This window comes from Elgaria multicarinata, chromosome 2 (genome assembly GCF_023053635.1).
Source record: "Elgaria multicarinata webbii isolate HBS135686 ecotype San Diego chromosome 2, rElgMul1.1.pri, whole genome shotgun sequence".
Taxonomy (NCBI): Eukaryota; Metazoa; Chordata; class Lepidosauria; order Squamata; family Anguidae; genus Elgaria; species Elgaria multicarinata.
In genome coordinates, this window is record NC_086172.1 from 29075637 (window position 1) to 29097492 (window position 21856).

Genomic DNA, 21856 nt, shown 5'->3' on the forward strand with positions numbered 1-21856 from the left:
ACAGGGCTCCTGTATCTTTAACAGTTTCATAGAAAAGAGAATTTCAGCAAGTGTCATTTGTATATATGGAGAACCTGGTGAAATTCCTTCTTCATCACAACAGTTAAAAGTGCAGGAGCTATACTAGTGTGGCCAGTTTTAAAAGAGTGCAGGGCACCTTTAACTGTTGTGATGAAGAGGGAATTTCATCAGGTTCTCCATATATACAAATGACACCTGCTGAAATTCCCTTTTCAGTACAAAAAGGTACAGGAGCCCTGTCCTCCTTTTCATATGGTCACCCTAGAGAAGAGCAGCATTTTTCTTTTCTTCCTTTTCTTGTGTGTGTCTTTAAATGATTTTCATCCCACTGATTCCAATGGGAGGGAAATTAATTACCCCAACTCCAGTGTAACTTGTAGGTTTCTGTGACTGGCTCACATGCTTGTAACATGTGAGTCAGTCACATATGCCTATAAGTTTCACTGATTTGAACAATGTCCCTGCCACGCTACTCACCTAGAAGTAACTGTTATTCACCCTAGTAAGTGATTGTGTGCCTTGTTGCAATGGTGGTGTGTATGTTTTTATAATATAGGGGTTGTATAGGGTGAAGCAGTCCCCTAGGGAACTATGCTGATAGTCAGAGAAGTAGATAGAGTGTCATATAGATGTTTAAACCATATGCGTGTCTTCCATCTGCTTAAAGTTGTAGTGAAGTTATCATTTAATGTGAGGCCTATATTATTTTTAAAATTCTCTGTGGCTTCTCTAGATTGATCAGTTTAATGCAGAAGAGGAGGCCTATGGATGGCTAGCGTCTCAGTATCCACAACGTAAAAAAATCCAAGACACTCTGAATCCATATCTTAGACTTTATGATATGACAGTAGAGTTTAACACCAAATACAGAAACTGGATGGATGGAATATTTACCAAAGTGAATCCAGATCAAGTTGAGATGGATACAGGAAACTATTGGCGTGCACTCTATAAATTAGAAAAAACCTTCCATGATTCGCCCAATGCATTATTTCTAACAACAAGGATCAAGACCAAAGTGGAAGAATTTAAGGAACACATTCCATTGATTCAAGTGATCTGCAACCCTGGTTTGCAAGACCGGCATTGGGAAGCCATGTCAGAAATAGTTGGATACGCTTTGAAACCCTCTGAAGATTCAACTGTCTCTTCATATATTGACATGCACCTTGAGCAATTCTTGGAAAAATTTGAAAGCATCAGTGAAACAGCCAGCAAAGAACATTCACTTGAGAAGGCCATGGTGAAAATGATTTCAGAATGGGATGGCATGGAATTTATTCTCCTTTCTTATAGAGAGACAGGGACTTATATTTTATCAGCTGTGGATGACATCCAGATGTTGCTTGATGACCATATCGTCAAAACTCAGACCATGAGAGGATCTCCTTTCATCAAGCCTTACGAAAAAAAGATGAGGTAAAATCGTTCGTAAGGGGAATCTTCTTTCATTTGTGGTGTTGATAATTTACTGTTAACTGGGTCAGACAACAAATGATATTGGTAGACCTGTGTGAAAATAGCAACCAATGATTTAATATAAAATAAATATGAGGGGAGTAATTTAAAGTGTTGGATGGGCTGGGGAGAGGGAGAGATGATCTCTCCCCATACTCTTCGAACAACAAAAAGTAAGTGGTTTCAGTGGGGAAAACATGGGTGTGTCACACAGAGAGAGTTCTGCTTTCATAGTCCATCCTGTGCTTTAAATCACTTCTGTCCCCAGCTTTATATTAAATTATTATGACTCAAGTTGGGTCCTACCACTCCCATATCTAATTTGGCTCTATGAGCCCTTAAACAGGTTTAACTTCATACTTTTGAGTTTATGTGTAGTCACATATCTCTGTCCTCCCCAGCTCTGAGTGCACTTGTAAGTCTGAAAATACATATTTGATCTCCCCAAAACTACAAATAGTTCATTGGGAAAGTGTATGCTCTTTCTGGTACTTTTCCCATTCCAGTTTAGGCCTCACGCTTGACTAGGCCTTGAGTAACTGAACCAATTTGCCCTCCTCCCCTCATTGTCATATCGATATCTCTGGGAATGTCATTTTCATGTTTTTTGTAACTTCCTGAGTGCTCATCCTTTAGAGACCAGAAAGCATATTGTTGAGCTCACACACATACTGCTTCATCATAATTGGATAATATTTTATTTTTGTGTATAGTATGCTTTACCATTTTTATCTCATGCAACCCTGTGAGGTAAAATACATGGAGAAAATGATCAAGCTAGTAAGCTTCATGGTAGAACTAAGGCTGCCTCCATCCTTCTTTCATTCCCTTTCAGTAGGAACGGAGAATCTATGGGCTGTTGTTGGACTGCAACTCCCATTGGACCCAACCAGCATGGCCAATAATTAAGGATGATGAGAGTTGTATCCCACAACATCTGGAGGGCCAAAAATCCCTAGCTCTGTCCTATAGTATTCAGTTATGTTTCCCTGCTGATATATTTGCACTCATCCTTTGTCACTTGAAATTGTCTTCCTGACACGTGACTAAAACCTTTGCCCCAGCAAAAAAAAAAAAAAGCATTCTGAATACAGTGTGGAAATTTAAACAGGTTTGTGCCTTTTGGTTACATGTATTTTTCCATGTTCATCATGTGTTTTGAGAGCAGTACCTGATACAGAATTTGAATTTCATTGAATGATTTGGACTTTATTTTGGGGGAGGGGGGCAGGGAAATAGAGCATGAGCAATTGTGTTGTTGGGTGAGCACGTTCACTGGAACTGCTTTCCCTGGTGAACACATGAGATAGAGTTACCTCCAAGCTAGAGTTTCTCCTCACTCCCAGCCCTCTAATCAGAGAAATATGAAGAGTTATTATGTGCCTCGCTGGAATCTGTTCAAGGGAGAAGCATTGCTACTGCAAACAAGAACCTTAAGCTCAGTGCGTTCTGTTTTATAGGGAGTGGGAATCAAAACTTTTGTTGGTACAAGAAATCTTGGATGAATGGCTCAAAGTTCAGGCTACCTGGCTATATCTAGAGCCAATTTTCAGTTCTCCTGACATTATGGCTCAGATGCCTGAAGAAGGTAGGCGATTCACCACTGTGGACAAAACATGGAAGGATCTCATGAAATATGCCATACAGGTAGTAATTGTTCTCTTTGGAAGAATTAAACATAACATGTGACATTCATATATTTGTGTGAATTATTAAAAAAGGAATTGGAATTTATTTTACTTGTTTAAAGGCCTAGTAGAAATTCATTGGGTTCTTCTTCGTGGTCTCTGTGCATCACTCTGTGCATCACTCTGTGCATCACACATTATGGGCTCTGCACCTCCAGAAACTTCACTAGCTGAAAACATTTTTGGGGCGGGAAGCCCTCCCCCACTGTCTACTGAGCATGCTCGGGATTTCCCGCCCTAACTCCTCAGTTCTCTTCAACCGCCTGTGGGTCAACAGCTTCTTCATGAGACTCCTGGTTTATCTTACTTACTTGTGCTGAAAACTTCCGTCTTTTCTATTCTTCTTTCTTTTTCTCCAGTTTTCCATCTTTTCTATCTAAAAAGAAAAAAAATTTTTTTTTATTGTTGTTAGTTAGAACAGTAGGTGCCTATGGCACTAAGGCACCCTCCTCCGGTAAGTCAGCTTGTTATTCGCCCATATGTGTGATGCACAGAGACCACGAAGAAGAAAGACAGGTTGCTTACCTGTAACTGTAGTTCTTCGAGTGGTCATCTGTGCAGTCACACAACCCTCCCACCGTCCCCACTATGGTGTCATACATTATTTCGTAGTGGTTTACCTCAGTGAGACTGTTTAGGCGGTTTACAAGAACTGAGGAGTTAGGCCGGGAAATCCCGAGCATGCTCAGTAGACAGTGGGGGAGGGTTTCCCGCCCCAAAAATGTTTTCAGCTAGTGAAGTTTCCGGAGCTAGCCCCACGCAGGCGCAGAGCCCATAATGTGTGACTGCACAGATGACCACTCAAAGAACTACAGTTACAGGTAAGCAACCTGTCTATTTCATGAATTAAGTATGTGCTAAACTGAATTACCTATATTGAAAAACATTCTGATATACTGTTTTGGACTGTTTGTCTGGAGGAGTTGGTTGGACTAGGATGAAGATATGAGTGGAATGCAAGTAACTGTAGTGCAATAACACAACTTAGTTGTGAAAGAACACTTAGTATCTTCATCATAAGAACGTAAGAAGAGCCCTGCTGGCCTATCTAGTCCAGTGTCTGCTTTCTCCTGGAGGCTAACTAGATGCCCATGGGAAGCCCACAAGCAGGGACAAAACAACTGGTTTGAGCTTACTGGTGATAATAAATATGTAAAGAGCAAAATCTAGTGATATTTTTTATTTTAAACTATCGGGAGTTTAAAAATATACGTCAAAATAATAAGAGAAAACACACTGTTATTGTGCTGTAAAATACATGCATCAAAACAATAAGAGACCAAGAATACAATGGTGTTGCGTTGTATAATTTTATATACCTGGGTGATGTCACTCCTTACTCATCTTTTTTCTAAACTAAATAGCTCCAAGCATCACCGTTCCACATCGGGGAGTTCCTCTAGCCCCCTGATCATTTTGGTAATAGTAGGTGCTGTTGCCATTGTAGATATGGGCAAACATCTGTGTCTGCATCTCTGTTGTGCGGTCTGTTGTTGCTGGTGAATTATCTTTTGAGGCACTATCTGTAAGCCAGTACCAGCCTACCACCCAAGGCCTGTGTGAGTGAAGTGTCATTTGACATCATCAAAGGGCTGCAGTCCTTTGATGATACATTTGAGTGGTCTTTTTCTCTTTTGGGTTTGTCTTGTAGTAGATTTATTCCTGAGTATTCACCCGGCCCTGGTTTTGATCTATTTCCCCCCACTTTTTTGTTGTCTAAGAAATGCCTGATTTAGATCCTTAAGTTATGAGTTTCTGTCTGACGAGTCTGAGCAGATGCAGCTCAGACAATGGATTTTGTGGTGGGCTCTGGGTGGAAGCTGGGATCATGCATGCAGGCATGTGTAGTTTCCGATATGCTGATTACATGTCCATTTCTTCATGTGCAGAAAGTGAACCTCCTGCATGGACTTGTCTAGGCTTGGGTTGGTGAGGTGGAGATTATTGAAGTCCTCATGGAACTTCATCAGTCCTGGTGAAATACGGTTACTCCTCTGAAAACTGTAGCTCTATGTCTCTTATAATGTCTATTCTGTCCTTACTTGAGATATCGGTCTGTTAGCTTGCAATCCTACATACACTTATTTGTAATAAGACCCATGAATTTATTTCTGAATAAGCATGCATAAGATTGGGCTGATGCAAGTCATAAAAGCTTGATACTTTTACTAAGCACCAGGGTAGCCCTCTGTTCTATTCAATATTTAACAAGTTTTTTATATTTCTGTCTGTCTGTCTGTCTCCATCTGAATAAACTGTCAGGATTCTTTCCCCAGAAGATGGCAGTGTATGTCTAGAAATAGTGACTAGATTATATATTCCCTATCAACATAAACTAAATCTGAGTCTATGTGTTGACTTGCTGTTGTGTTTTACAATGGCTGCAAGACATCATAATGGCATTTTTTTTGGATTGCCCTGTGTTTTACCCCAGATTTGAATATTTTTTATCTATCTAGCTCAGATCACTGAGGATGAAATTGCTCCTTGATTTGATTGCTATTTTTTTTATTATAAACAAATAGTATAAAAGAGTGATCTTTTTCTACATGGGGAAGAGAAATGGAAGACTTCATTAAAAAACCTTAAGGCGAGAATCTGTGTTTAGATTGGAAGTTTTAAAGAGAAGCTTTGATTGTGCCAATGTATGGCATATTTAATAGGCTGCTGATTCATTTTCCACATCCTTAGCCACACTTTGGCTTTATCTTTATAAAGCTTACTTGTTTGCAACGCTTCCACAAACATCACCAGGGCTTTGAAAAGATAATAATTCCATGGCAGTCTCATCCAGTCTTCAAGTTTCATCAGAGTTGTAGCTGTTCGACATTGGTGTGGATTATGTAGCTAAAAGGTGGGTAGGGGAAATATTCCAAGATCCCATGATTCCTGAGGAAATCAGTAAAAGATGTGTCTTGTAGTCTGCTAAATGTAACCATTGAAATTGCACATAGTGGCCACGTGAGGTTGCTCATGTGGCATTATTCAGAATGTGTACTTTTTCTCTGCGCTGAGGGTGGAAGGGCAGAGAAAAGTAATCTGGAGTGAGTGAGAGAGAGAGAGAGAGAGAGAGAGAGAGAGAGAGAGAGTTTCCAGACAAGGCTTTTATTTGGTTATCACCTTGCCTCATTCATGGAATTTTAGAGGGGTCTAGATGTTGAGCTCCATCACACCAGCGATTTATCACACACTTTGCCATGCCTGGTATGCAGTTTTGCAGCCCGATATTCACATGACGTTGTCCCTGTCCTGCGCTCATCTCGCCTCTTCCCCTCCATGTTTTGTTTCTTTTTGGAGCGGGGAAAGTATGGATTATTTTCCATGAGCGACATTAACGTGCCCTTAAGCCTCTGTGTAGTGCTGTCACCTCGCTTTTTCCTTTGTTGGGTGTGTGTGCTTTGATTGGGAGTCTTGCTGACGAAACGGGAGGGTGGGGCAGTTCTCCTCCTCCAGCACTCTGTGTGGAATGTTGGAATGAATGGACTGCTGCAACGACACCCTCCTTGCCCACAGCTCCCTCATTTTTAAAGATAAAGAGATGAAACTTGGGACCTTTAGGCATGCTAAGTTTGAATCAGATCGGTTCATCCCTTGATTTTTAAGGAATTTTTAAATCCTCCCTTAAACACTTTTCCTGATAATCCACCAGTGCGAAAGTCCACCTGTTTGCAATTGTGAAGGATCTATTTTCCTTTACTTGATCATGTGAAGCTGCGTATCTCCAGTTCAGAAAATAGAGATCTGCTAGTTCCCTTACCCAAGAGTAAATCCCATTGATTTCAACTGCATTTACATCCGTCATACTAAAATCTCATGCATGCTTACCTTTGAGTAAATTCCATTGAACAGAGAGAGACTTACTTCTGAGTAAACACATATAGAACTGACTTTTAATAGTGTGGTCACTCAGAAGCTTTTTTTTTTTAAGTCTAAAACAGCAAACTGGAAGGAAGTGCTCTGCAATCCTATGCTTACTTCTGAGGTCTTACTTCTGTTTACTCAGAAGTAAGTCTCTCTCTGTTCAATGGGGTTTACTCCGGGATCCTCCCCTCCCCCATCCCGGATAGCCGGTAGGTGTAGATGAGCCCCAGGTTACAAATGCATATGTGTAATCAGAAAGGCTAGTACATTTTTTGCATGGGCTAGTAATTTTTGTGTCCTTGTTTTCAAGTTTGTGCATGGGAATTGGAACCCAAATTTACTATTGCAAACCAAATACATTACACTATCTCTGTATAATTCTTCTTATTCTGGTTGTATGTAAATAAATTACAGAGCTATAGCCAAGTATATATTTTTTTATCCTGATACACTCTGTGGGAAATAGATTACTCCAATTTCCTGCTGCCCTGCACATCAAAATGAAATGATGCATGTTTGGCCATAGTTGTGTTACAACATATATCCATCCATGTATGCTAGTATAGACTTTGATATGGACCTCAGTCATATACATATCAATTTCTGTGTTGAACAATGTCCTGTGGAAGATAGCTAGAATCAAAAGAAAATTCTGCAAAATTTTGTATTTTGATGCCAATATTTTACCTCAAATTTCAACATTTGCATTCTGAAAGACAAGTCAAAATGTAAATTTTAAAAATTGGTTGCATCAATTGACGCTGTTATATAAAAAATTGCTAAATTCTGTTGGAAGTAATCAAAGCCGATATTGAATGATATTGATTACTAGAATGCCAGCTGTGAAGATACTGATTACTTCTTCTTGTCAGCTGTCAGATTTTGTCAAATATTAACATCTTAGTCAGATGTTTTCTGAATTAAGGCTGCCATTTGATTAAATAAATCTTGAGTCAATTGATTAGTTGAGTTTTAATAAATCCATTAATGAGAACCATACATTTGTATATCACTAAAACCAGTTGTTTTGAGGTAGAGCTTGAATATGTGACAGCAGGTGACATGTTAGAAAAGACATTTTATCTGGTGTTAAGCTAAGGAGGGGGGAATGCCTCTTCTAAGATGGCACCTCTCTGCAGTTTGTATGCTTAATGTAAGTAGTGTAATATACTTGTGTTAAAGATCATTCACATTTTAAAATGTGCTGTCTTTAATTGATTACTTTTTTTTTATTAAAGGTAGCAAACATATTTCAAATGTTACCTATGCCACTGCTACTATATGCCAGCTGTCAGAAACTGGCCACGTTTGGATGGTCAGAGGAGGAAAAAATCCCACCCGTGGCATCTTTTCCCCTGCCACGTGTGCTGCACGGATAACAACCACTATTTGCATAAGCATCTGCAGTACCCTACAGCTTGCTGTGTGTCGTCCAAATCTTGTGTAGCGGGTGTGGCTTCCTAACCACCCCACAACACCTACTACAAGCTATGGGTTGTGGGGTGGGGTAAGTAGCCCACTGCACTGGGTTTGGATGACGCGGCAACCCGCGTGGCGTGTCAGGTAATTATGCAAATGGCAGTCGCTTGCTGGCGGGGGCAGGGGGGGCTTCTTTTCCCCCTTAGGATTGCCTGAACTCGGTCATAGACTGCTGAATGTCACATGGTCCTAAATGTTGACTACGGGCATGTCAACTGTCACTTATTGGCCTGGTTCAGACGACACTCTGGGCTTTGTGGTTAGCTTAACCATGTTCAGCTGTGGTTAATGATAACCACTTGCGGAATGCTTGCAGACAACACCTTTCATAACCCTTTTGTGGTTAAGTTTTCCTTAGTGAGCCTAACCACAATGTGGTTAACGGGGCAGATGGTTAGGGAAAACGTGTGTCAGACGACACCGTAGACCATGGTTAAGCATTGCGTTAAGCATTTTGTGGCTAAGCAGCATGGTTTAGTGTGTTGTCTGAACGAGGTCACTGTAAAAAAGAGGGATTGAACCTCTGGGGTTCCCCAGAGCGCTGTGCCCCCTTTCAATCATTTGATGGTTTCCCAGCTTTTGCAGAGTTTTCCCCCATTTAAAAGCTGAAATGCCTCTCCTTAAGGCTTAGGTACTGGCAGTAAGAGCTTTAAGCTAAAATAGGCTGGTATGTTTTGGGATCTTGACTCTGCATTTTTTGCCTTTTCCATGATTGGAATGTGGACCACAAGAAATTGAATTTGGGCCTTGGGCTGAATAAGATTTGACACTCCTGCTTAGTGCAAAATATTTGGGGAATGCTTGGGGAATATTCACACATTAGTTTATTCTTTATTTATTTATTGAGCACATTTGTATTCTCCTGTGCCAGTTGATGACTAAACTAGCCAAGATGGGTAACAAGTCCAGAGTTTAGAAAAGTCACGCAAACAAATTTAAAAAGTCAGCAGAATATATCAACCAAACTCCCCCAAAAATGAAGAATAGAATCAGCAAAATGAATCAGTGTGCAGGTCAAATGCCTGCCTAGGCAAGACGGTTTTCAGGAGGTGGTGAAATGCCATCATAGGAGGAGCTAGGTAATGTTCAAAGATTATTCATCATCAAAAATGTGCAGAGGAGAATTTGGAGAAAGTGGAGGAAAATCATTTTAGTTCTAGAGTCTGCCTCTAACACAACAGAATACTTAACATAATGCCTGGATTTTCAATAGGAATTGTTGTTGTTGTTGTTGTTCTTCTTCTTCTTCTTCAGGACAAACACGTTCTTACAGTGGTAATGATAGACAAGATGCTGGAAAAATTGAAGAAGTGCAACGAGTTACTGGAATTGATTCTTAAGGGACTGAATGAGTATTTAGAAAAGAAGCGTTTGTACTTCCCCAGATTCTTCTTCTTATCCAATGATGAACTCCTTGAGATTCTTTCAGAGACCAAAGATCCTACACGGTATGGTATTATTTGAACCACATCCACGAAGAGTCATAATTCACTTTTTTTCAATTAAGAACTGCACGTTTTGGGACTGAATTACTAATCCTTTGCCCTGTTGTATGAACGTGCCTTCCTCATCCATTGGCAGTGTTACCATCCACCCTGTTGAACAGACATGTAGACTTGGCTTTATTTTTCACTTCTCTCCCCCCCTTCTTTATTCCCCATATTCAGTCAGTAGCCAAGTTCTGTTGCTTCTCCTTTTACAACATTGCAAAGATATCGCCATTCCTTTCGGGTCCATGCCTAGGTCACCTTTTGCTTAGACTACAGCTTTCGTCTCTTCTCCCCTCTGATCTTCTGTTGTCTTACCTTGTTCCCCCATGTTTATCCAGCATTCTGCTGCCAAAATAATTCAACTCTCTCATCATTCTGACTACATAACACCCTTCCTTAAATCCCCATGTTGGTTTCCCCTCTGCACCCAGATTCAGCACAAGTGCTTTGTCCTTACCTTCACAACCCTCCATGGCCCTGCTCCCAACCTGTATACCTCTCCAGCTCCACCATTCTCCACCATCTGAGGATGTCCTGCCCTCTCAAAAGACTACGTTTTTTTCCTCTCCCTGTGGGTTGCCCTGTAAAGTCACACATGCCCACTTTAGGTGGGGCCAGGTAAGCCATTGAAAGTGGGGACATCTAGCACACTCTTGGTCCTCAGCCATGTGTTCAGAGGCTGATGTGTGAAGCAGCTGGTCCCAGTATGAAAGTCTGGCAAATGAGGCAGATGGATGATTATTGATCATAATGATGAAATCACTATGAGCAGATGGGTGATTATTGATCGTAGTGATGAAATCATGTTGGGTGATGGTCATGTCGTTTGCACTTACTGAAGACAACAGCAACAGGAACAACAACAAAAGAGCATGAGATAATTATATATATATATATTGGTCCTTAAGATTTGGTCTTGCAGATTATTTGAAGGGACTTTCTATTCGCGTTATGTTTCACCACCTTGCTGGAAGTTCAAGAGATGCAGTTTTCTTGCCTATCATGTTTTGGGGAGGATTTACAGTCAGAGATGTGCTGAGTATTTTTTGTTGTTGCAAGTGTGTTATAGGAATAAGAATTGCTGCCTGTGGATAGCAATAACTGCTCTGACTCGTTGAGAGGCTATTAATCTAAGTATACAGTGCATAAATAACGTGTTCTTTGAAGGCACCCTAAGTTGTGCAATGCAGAGTTTGTTTCTTAATCCTCTCTTTTTATTTCGACAGGGTAAAGCCTCACTTGAAAAAGTGTTTTGAAGGAATTGCGAGTGTCGAGTTTACTGAAGTCTTGGATATTACACACATGAAAAGCAGTGAAGGAGAAGTGGTAGAACTCATAAACACAATATCGACATCTAAAGCTAGAGGTCAAGTGGAAAAATGGTTACTTGAACTGGAAGCAGCTATGGTCAATTCCATCCACAAGGTAGTAAAGCATGATGCGTTTGAGGATGTTTCATAAAATACCATAGAAAAGTAAATGGATGTGGTCCATATCTCTAATCTCTGTGAGTTTTGCTTTTCACTTCAAAGCTTAACTAGGCATGATGCTAAGGGCGTAAAATCAATTAACATGCACAGTTAAAAAAAAAAGCTTCCCTGCCGTGGTCTCAACAATGCCGCCCTCCCAAATGCTTAGTCTTGGGAGGGAATCTCCTATTGCTGCGGGGCTGTGTGTGAGCAGGATCAAAATTAAGATTGTGGTTCATGGGGAGAGGGTTCCTCCTGCCATGGTCTCCTGCTTCTCTTACCTCTAGAAGGGAAACACTGTTGGTGTAAATGGGAGGTTCCCCCCTAGGGCTAATTACAGCTGCAGGGGAGGAGGGAAGCGGTTAACCCCCCCCTTCAGTGACCCTCTCTCTGTGATGCGGTTCTGATCTTGCTCATCCCACCACCCCTGTAGTGCCCATTTACATTTTTAAAATTGGCTACAATAATTGCTTAAATGGAGTGAAACTAGGGGCTGTCTTCACGGCATTGGGTTGGTGCCGCCTCCCTCCGAAACTCTGCGGTTTTCCTCTCCCAGAGTGGTGCAGGGTTTTCGGCGGCTGTCCGGGTACCAAAGCCCCCCCCCCCCCCCGCTCTCTTCCTGGTGGAAGGTGACCAATCACCTTCCATGAGGGACCGCCTCTGGATCGGCCCTGGAGCGAATATTTGAAGTGCTGTACTGATGTTGCTCCGACTGGAAAAAATCAGGTAAGTCCCTGACTTTTTCAATCCTCAGCTTCTTGGGAAAGCCCCGCAGTGGCTGCAAAGTTGCGCCTGCGTCGTATAACTGATGCAGCGCAGATTCGCAGCCATTGCGAGGCTTTTGCTGTGAATAGACAGCCCTCCATTTAGCCCTCTGTGGGATGCGGCTTGAACACAGTATTGAAAATGCCTTGACGTGGGTCAGACAGACAAAGTAATCTGCAATGGTTTGGGTACAAATATTAAGATAAACGGTTTTTGAGGATTTAAGTCTACCAAAGCACTAACAATCCAGTTGTAAGACTTGTTGAGCCAGAATGTAAATTTTGAAGATGGATCATACCAAAAAGTATGGCACCGCAGTACAAAATGTGACATTCCACTGGCTTTGCAGGCAAATGTATTAGTACAAAAAATTAGGAATGGGTAGGGTAATGGATAATTTCAGGTCAAATATTCTCAACCGAAAAACCTTTTTATTCACTTTCTCAGGTGCTTAATTATAGATGTACTTGGGGGTTTTCTTTCTCTTCCTGGGTGCCTAAGTACTGCAGGCTGGTCTAGACATTATGTTGGTTTTTGCTTGTGGGGGCATTTTTCCAGCTTCTAAAATCTCAGAACTTTCTGGTGACCAATAATGCTGAACACATTTTAACCACTGGGCGCATGTGCTCATAACTTTGAGGGTGGAAGAAATGGAATGAAATGGAAGAAATGGAAATGGAATGTCTGAACTAGCCCTAAGGTTAGGGTTAATGTGTTTTTACCTTAGATATCTTGTGCCATGAATATGATCTCAGCAGCTTTAAGCATTACCGCAAATGTTGGAAAGCGCACATGCCCTTTCTTCTTTAGGCTGTTCTTCTTTTAATAGCTTGGGAATCCCATTGAGAAGGGAATAGAAATCAGAGGCCAGGGTGGGGTGGAGTGAGTCATGGTTGTTATCAGTGGAGGGTTTTACTGAAATTTGTTGTGAATTGCCCAGAGAGCTTTGACTGGAATAGAAATGTGATAAATAAATAACTATCAGTGAAATTTGATTCATGTAGCTTTCCCTATACACAAATCAAGATTGTGTATATGGAAAGCTTTATTTAGTACCAAAGGTGTTCTAGAGTCATGTTTCCCTCTTTAGGAAAAAAATTCTTACTCCCAGTATTTCGACAAAGCTAAATTGCTCTGCTCAATAGACAATATGAAATCTCCCATGAAAGAAGTGGTATCTCTCTGTTTTTTGGGGTGGGGGTGTTTTGTGTGTGGCTTTGGTAGATTGTGCTAACAGAATAATTCAGTAAAAAAAACACACGTGAGATAAAAGTGATATATATATATATATATATATATATATATATATATTAAAAAAAAACACCTCTTTTACTGATCAAAGCATCAGGCAGTGTTTACAGGCTATGCGATATGATATCAGAACATAAAATAGGCAAAAATGCAATGGCAGTAGTGAAAGCAAGAAAAAAAACATTTCAAAATTCAAAATTTCTTAAGGAGGATACATTAAAATCAAAATGTTTGTCCTATGGAGGAGGAGAGAAGTTAAGATGAGGGCACGTGTCCTGAAAACTCTCAGCATTTACCTTTGTATTTATATGCTGAATTGTCATGAACTTGCAAGTAATACCTTTCTTGAAGGAAGATCTTTGGCCATCATCTCTTAACAATGGATTATTTAAACTTCCTTTGGTCAGTGATTCTACAAACAAGAACTTAGGTCATGTTTAATTTTCCTCCCTTTGATCCTCATGTCTGTTTACTCCCCCAAAATATTCCCTCTCATCTTCATTTATTTCAGCGTCTTATTCAGTCTAGTAGTTTCCCCCATGAATTAGTTATAATGATGAACAAAAACTGTAACAAGAATTATATTAGAGCTACAGAAAGAACAGCAACATTCTGTGTGTGGGTCTAGTGACAGCTTGTCACGCTATGAATACCATCTGATAGGAATGGTAAATTGGCTGTTTTCTTTTTGAATCTGTTTTTGATTTAAGCTCAATTCATTTTCTGTCTTGGTCTTAATCACACCCTTACTTATTTCCTCATTTCTGTTGTAATTTCCGTGCAACACTTTACTCCATCCTTGTTCCCTGATGTTTAGATTGAAAAGCTTCATTGAATGCGCTAATCTTTTACTCCTTCTGTATCAATCAAAGCTAGACCAGGCTTACAAACAAGCCTTCCAGCATCCTTAGATGGGAGTTGATTTTTTTCTTTCAAAGCCAAGGGAGGCAAATCCTTGTAAATTCAGGTACTCAGAGAGGGGGTCTGACTACAGCTGCCAAACATAGAACTTGATCCATTTCAAGTGCTTCCTTGAGCTGAACATCTTGCTCTTGTGGTAGAAGCAGGCAGGCACTTCCTTCCACTGGACTTATAATGTAATGTGTAACACAGCTGCTCATACGCATGGAAGGCTGAGTCACAAAATCTTTCTCTATTACCCAGTGGCGAGGAGGGTGGGATCTTGTGTATCTGTGTATGTGGCATATCTGTCGCACATGACAGTACAAGCATGGTGTGCTTCCACCTGCTCCTGCACTGAAATAGGACCTTTGTTCGATCTAAGTGCCTAAACTGTGGCGTAGTCTGAAAGCACGGAGCTCCATTACGAAATGTTAGGATTAGGATTTATTTTGTTTATTTATTTATTGCATTTTTATACCGCCCAATAGCCGAAGCTCCCTGAGCGGTTCACAAAAATTAAAATCATTCAAAGTATAAAACAAATAGTATAAAAACATGATATTAGAAACACAACCAGGATAAAAACACAATATAAAAACACAACCAGGATGCCACTATCTAATTAATTACATTTCTGTTGCACCATTCCTCCAAGGAGCTCAAGGTGACATTCTGGGTTCACTTCACCCTCATTTTTATCCTGACAACAACCCTGTGAGGTAGGCTAGGTTGAGAGAGGGAGAGAGAGAGAGAAAGCATTGCTTTTTCTTTCATTCATTCATTTGTTCATTCATGCAATTATTACATTTCTATACTACCCAATAACCAACGTTCTCTGGATGGTTTACAAAGATTAAAATCCTAAAAATACAATATAATAACTTAATATAAAATCAGTTGCCTACAAAGATCTACCAGTTTTAAACAACCCATTAAAAATTATCATATGCTGTCAAATACCTGGGAGTAGAGAAAAGTCTTCAACAGGCACTGAAAATATCACAATGTTGGCACCTATCAGGCCTCACTGAAGGGAGTATTTAACAATCAGGGTGCCACCACTGAAAAGGCCCCTTCCCTTGTTCCCATTCTCCAAACCTGACTCAGAGGACACACTCACAGCAAGCCTTCTTGTGACAATTGTAGTAGTTGGGTAGATTCGACTGGAAGAGGTGCTCCATGAGGTATCACTGTCCTGATTTACTATTAGAATTAATTGCACATAAATTTGGACCTTGCTTTCCTGTTCACTTGGTGCCTTTGCCATTTTCGTATCTCCAGGTGATTGGTGATGCAATAGTCGCCTATCCAAAAACTGTCCGTATAGACTGGGTGAGGGAATGGCCTGGGCAGACAGTTCTCTGTGTATCCCAAGCTTTCTGGACCTTGGAAGTACAAACCGCTATTCGAAATGGCCAGCAGGTAGGCATATTTCAACCACTTGCCAGCCACTGTAATCAATAATTCCATCCTCTTTAATAACAGAGGTTTGCCAATATTGTATAATCCATGTCATGATAGTGTCTGAACCTGTGTGAGAAACAATGAAGGATGTGTCTGGTAGAGTTTTTCCCCATTCTTTCTGTGTTAGTATATAAAATCAGAATGCTAGAAATCTAAATACCCCAAGGCAGTCTTGGGACCAGCGTACATGACTGTCCACACATGTTTTGTTTATATGTGGTGACTCCCAGCTCCTGGGTGAATGTATTCTCTTATTTGCCTTCCATGAACAGAAGCTGCAGTTTTGCAAACACTTCAATGCAGGTTTTGAGCGGAGCCTGCAAAACTACTGTTTGTTTTTGGACTGAATGAATCCACTCTTGTCACATCTACTCCCCCCCCCCCAGTTTTTTTTTATACAGTATACATATTGGGCGGGATCCAGACTGTTTAGTTTAATTTGGGGTCCCATTGAAATCAGTGGGACAAGTTAGCAATGACTTAAGTCCCATCAGTTTCAGTGAAAACTGGCTCCAGCCCATAATAATTGTATCAACTTCTGATGGCAGTTTAGAAACACGGGCAACATTTCAATAATTGGGGGACAAAAAGATTTTTGTGTGTGACTGAGGGTAAGATGCTCATCAGGGATTAAAGATCTACTCTTCAGTATATTCAGCTTTAAGAGCAGATCTTTGAACTGCAAAGATTCTGATTGCTTCTGAGTGACAGTAAGTTGAATGCTCCAGTGGTGAATGAGTGGCTTCAAACGACATGGCTCTTGGCCTTGGTGGCAAAATGTACTGCCTGTGTTCACTTATGGGATGGCAAATGACAACATGAACCTTTTGGGATGTCTGTGGCTTACAAGGATTGGATTTTTCACACCTAGGTGGTTTGCAAATATGCCCATGCATAGTTTTTTTGTGGGGATCAGACAGGTACTCAGGGAAGCCAGGGCTGGTGGCTGCAGTCCCACTTCCCTATCATGCATAGCTAATATATTTCTCAGAATTGGCCCACCTTTACTTGGAAAGCAATTTACAAGGGTGTGTGCTCAGAGCTACAGTCCGAACCTAGAGATAGATGTAGCTGGGACAAAGGGTATGGAGTTTGGTTTTTCATTTTTAAGGTTCCCCTCCCCTCAGATGAATGCTTTAGATTAAACTCAGAGGTGGGAAACCTCAGGCATGGAGGACAAATCCTGCCCGCCTGAGGTTCCTCCCCCCTCAAGTTCTCCAGATAGCCAGACACCCTTTCCCCCAAACACAAATCTTTGGGTGGTTTCACGGCTTTTGTGCAGTTCCCCCCCTCCCCTTTCTGGGCAGTAAGAGCTTTAAGCTAAAATTGTTTTGTATTTTTGACTCCACCCCTTGGCTTCAACGTTACCCCTGGGGGGGGGCACTGATAAAAGTTGCCTCCCCCTGATCCAGAAGGAGTCCCCTTCTGTGAGGGTAAAGGCACCTTTGGATCCAATCCAATTTTAAAAAATAAAGTTAAGTAATACTTGTGTGAGAAACACGCCGGGTTTCTTTTGCTTGTCAGAAGAAAGCTTGTCAAAGTTTTAAGAGAAGCAGCAATGGATGGAGCTCTCCATATTTCTATTCATTATTAGGCATCGAGGCAAGTAGCCATCTGTGCCTGCTTTTTCCTCCCCCCACCCTCCCTCAGGCCCTCGAGGATTACCTGACCCAGTGCAACGGGCAGATTGACGGCATTGTCACCTTGGTGCGAGGAAAGCTGTCCAAGCAGAACCGCGTGACCCTCGGGGCGCTGGTTGTGTTGGACGTCCATGCTCGGGATGTCCTCGCTTCCCTTGTCAGCAAGCACGTCAATGACGACAGCGACTTTGAATGGCTAAGTCAGCTTCGGTACTACTGGGAGGTAAGCGATACCCGTGAATCCTGTTAGGAAGTAATTTCTGTTTGCAGCTTTTCAATTTGGGCTCACTTGCTGACACAGGGGGAAAGATACACTAAAATGAGCATTTTTTTGCTGATGACAAAAGATATCTCGCCCATCATCCTGTGGACTGCGAGGTAAGGTGGCTAATAGCCATACATATACAGTTTAGTATTGAAATGACTTTTTCATCACCGTATTCCCTGCACACTTGCTGAATTTGCAGGAGGATCACAGATAAAACTTGTTCTGTCGAAGGCCATAGTTTAATTTCCCTGATGTTGGAGAAGTCCAGATTTTCTTTCTTTTTTTAAGCAGTCATATATTTTTGAGCTGAGTGGCTTTAATTTGGCTTTGGTCAGAATTGTAGCACTGAGACCTTGCATTGAATTCATAAACCAAGGCCTGAACATTTGAACTGAGTTAAAGTTATCAGGACATCTATTTAATGTATCCCATTTAATAGTGCAAGATGTCATATAACTAAGAGTGTCTTAGGCTGCAAACCTAAACTAGGGTGACCATATGAAAGGAGGACTGGGTTCCTGTATCTTTAACAGTTGTATTGAAAAGAAAATTTCAGCAGGTGTCATTTGTATATATGGGGAACCTGGTGAAATTTCCTCTTCATCACAACAGTTAAAGCTGCAGGTGCCCTGCCCTCTTTTAAATCTGGTCACTCTAGTATAGTTCCTGCAGTTTTTGATTTAAGCTCCTTCCTCTTCGTCACAACACTTAAAACTGCAGGAGCTGTACTAGAGTGACCAGATTTAAAAGAGGGCAGGGCACCTGCAGCTTTTAACTGATGTGATGAAGAGCAAATTTCACCAGGTTCTCCATATATACAAATGACACCTGCTGAAATCTCCATTTCAATACAACTGTTAACGATACAGGAGCCCTGTCCTCCTTTTCATATGGTCACCCTAAAGGCTTATCATTACTGTTTTAATATTTCTAAGAAGCTTTTTAGTAGTTGTCTTCAAAAGCAGTTTAGAAATTATGATTGGTCCAGAATTCAGCCACCAGGGTATTGGGAGAGGAAGAAGGCAGTCAGCTCAGGGCCAAAGTAAGTGTGATGCGTCCCTTTAGTGCCAATGGGAGCTCCCCCACCCCATCCAAATTGCAGCTTCAAAGGAGCAGTTTTCATGAGGACCACAGTGGGGGAGGGGAAACGCTAAATTCTTTCTCCCCACTTGCTGTGATCCCAATAATTATCGGCATCCCCACAAGCCACTATTTGCATTTTTCAAAACATGCATGTTAAATGCAAAGGTGCATTAAATCTCACATCTGATTTGGCCCTGTTATTATGCTAGTAACTAGCGGAACATCAATTCCGCTAGTGACTCATCTGTTTCTGGTCTCACTTTAAACTGACAGTATTGACATTTAATGGCCTAAGATGCCTAGGACTGAGTTGTCTGAATGACTGCTTAGGTCCATATGAACCTATCCGAGCCCTAAGGTCTCCTTTGGCCTGTCATTAGTTTAGATCAGAAGTGGGTCTACTAGGCAAAGGGCCTTTTCAGTAGTGGCTCCATGGCTGTGGAACTTCCTGTCTGAGGAAATCTGACCATCTTTTGACATGTTCTGAGAACCCTTTTGTACCTCAAGGCTTTCTATGAGTAGCTGGGATCTCCCAAGTTAGTAGGAGACCCCAGCTCTTGGCCAGGTTTCCTGTGCCTCCTGAGTTTTATTTAAGATTTTAAAAATTAATTATTTTTTAACTGGGATGCTGGTATATGTTGCAGAGTCAAGGACTGCCCTCCAGTGCCATCTTTATTTGAGTTCAAAAGAGTGGCTTTGTGTTTTGAAGTTCAGACCCCACTTCTGCCTTGTACTTCGGTTCTTGGGCCAGTTCCTTTCCTTTCTCTCACCGGTTTGCCCTCTGGGGATTAAGTGTTTTGTGACCAGCCATGCCCATTATGGCAGCCATTTTATGAATGGGCAACCTCCCATCACAGCCATTTTGTTAGAATGCCCATGACGCATTCCCAAACCTACGAATGTGCCCACTGAACCAAAAAGGTTGGAGCCCTGGAGTAAATCTCTATGCCGAGCCCTATGTACTTTTGGCCAGTGTATTCTCTAATGCAGCCTTCCCTAACGTGGTGCCCTCCAGATGTTTTGGATGGCAGTCCCCACCATGCTTGACTATTGCCCTTGGGGCAATGATGGGACTTAAAATTCCAACACGTCTGGAGGGCACCACATTGGGGAATGCTGCTCTCCTGTACCTTAAAATTGTTCTTTCCTGTTGTTTGTCTTCATATTGTAAGCTGCTTTGGAAAGTTTTTATCTTGAAAGGTGGGGTATGAATGAATAAAACAGGCAAACCACTCCACAGCCATGATCCAATAACGCCGTTTATATGCATAACAAGGCACTGCAAACCTTTGATAGTTTTTACTGCTGCAACTTTTCTAGCCAATAAAACAAAAGATGGTTTGGCTTGTTGGGTATTGGAACTGTGGTACTGGAAACGAGAAGGAAAGCTCTGTTGGTGTGTGAAGTTCCCTGCCTTCACTTCTGCTTTTTATCGTAATAATGAGGTCTGCTAAAATAATGGCTTCTAGAGGTTAAATGGTTAACTGCAAGCTCTACTTACTTCAATTCTTCCTAATTATATTTATTTTCAGTTTCTATGCATTTCTTGTTTTCCTGTAGGAAGGGCATTTACAGACAAAGATGATCAATGCTGGCTTGCGGTATGGATACGAATACCTTGGCAACACCCCTCGATTGGTTATTACCCCACTCACTGATAGATGCTACAGGTACAGCACAACTTACTGCGGGCGCGGTCCTACGCATATTTGGACACACAAAAATGTCCTACAACTCCACGCATTCCTAGCTTGGCTGGCTGGGGAATGCTGGGAGTTGTAGGAGTTATTTATGTCTAAACATGACTAGGATTGCATCCTGAATGTGTAATAAAAAGAGTTTCTGTAGTAGAGATGAAGTAATTGAGTCAGCAGGCCTGGGAGTTGCCACCGTGAAAAGATATGGTTCCGTGTTTCACATTATTATTTTTTCTTAGGCGCTCTTATGAATGTTCTGTACTGCAGGTATATTCATATTTCAATTAACACAGTCATGCAGAATTCCAAGAGTCTCCAAATGGCCATATATTTATATTATGGAAACATAGTCTGAGTAGACTAGTAAAATTTACTGGATATCTCAATTTCATTCATTCATGCATTCACTCGCTTGCTAACTCATTTTCACTGAGTAGTGCTTATATTTTGGGTGGTTGATTCCGAATTCTTACAGGTTTTTTTTTTTTTTTTAGCACCAAATAGTTGACTGTCATAAATTTACACTATCCTGCCTTTGGGCTACTGCTGCACAGGGTTTGCTTCATATTGACCGGGGCGGGCAACCTTTTTGGCTTCTGAAGGTTGGGGGTTAGCACTAACCAAGTGCAAACCCACTTCAGACCCTGGTTTCCAGTCTCAGTTAATATTCAACCCTGATTACTTCTAACCAGCACTAGTGTTGCTGGAATAATCAATCATAATTTACAGTGCAATGCTATGTATGTTTACTTAGAGGTAATTCTTCTCTGTTTAATGGAGCTTATTTCCAGGTTAAGTGTACATAGCAGGGCAGCCTAAGGCTGACCGGGGAAATAAGAAGGGAATTGGTGCTGGAGAAAGCAGAAGGAATGAAGAGAGGATGTGTCTTCATTCTCATGGTTGGCTCCCACTGTGCTAACCACAGGTGACAGAGAGCCAGCCTTATATCTGCATTGGCCCATACTAAAATTGTTGTTCTGGCATTGCAGACAGATATGCCAGTACCAATGCTGAAGACTGGCCAGCAGGGATTTTTTTTTAACCAAATTACTTTATTATTTGCAAAGTGCTATGGCATTAAAATAAAAAAAAAAATTTTACAACCTTTCTCCCTCTAATTTCAGAACTCTCTTTGGTGCTCTCCACCTTCATCTTGGTGGTGCCCCAGAAGGTCCTGCTGGAACTGGAAAAACGGAGACGACAAAGGACTTAGCAAAAGCTGTTGCCAAGCAGTGTGTTGTTTTCAATTGTTCTGATGGACTGGACTATCTCGCTCTCGGAAAATTCTTTAAGGTGTGAATGAATGAATAGCAGCAGAC

At 41.3% G+C, this 21856-nt stretch overlaps 1 protein-coding gene across 1 annotated transcript in view; it reads left to right on the forward strand.

Moving 5' to 3' along the window:
* Positions 1 to 21856, forward strand: part of DNAH7 (dynein axonemal heavy chain 7) — a 163477-nt gene that overhangs the window by 41151 nt on the left and 100470 nt on the right. Inside the window, exons 17-24 of the mRNA XM_063118294.1 lie at positions 755 to 1440; positions 2940 to 3126; positions 9762 to 9955; positions 11224 to 11422; positions 15667 to 15807; positions 17500 to 17712; positions 20401 to 20510; positions 21662 to 21830. Coding sequence (XP_062974364.1) covers positions 755 to 1440; positions 2940 to 3126; positions 9762 to 9955; positions 11224 to 11422; positions 15667 to 15807; positions 17500 to 17712; positions 20401 to 20510; positions 21662 to 21830 — 1899 coding nt within the window. The remainder of the gene's footprint in view (positions 1 to 754; positions 1441 to 2939; positions 3127 to 9761; positions 9956 to 11223; positions 11423 to 15666; positions 15808 to 17499; positions 17713 to 20400; positions 20511 to 21661; positions 21831 to 21856) is intronic.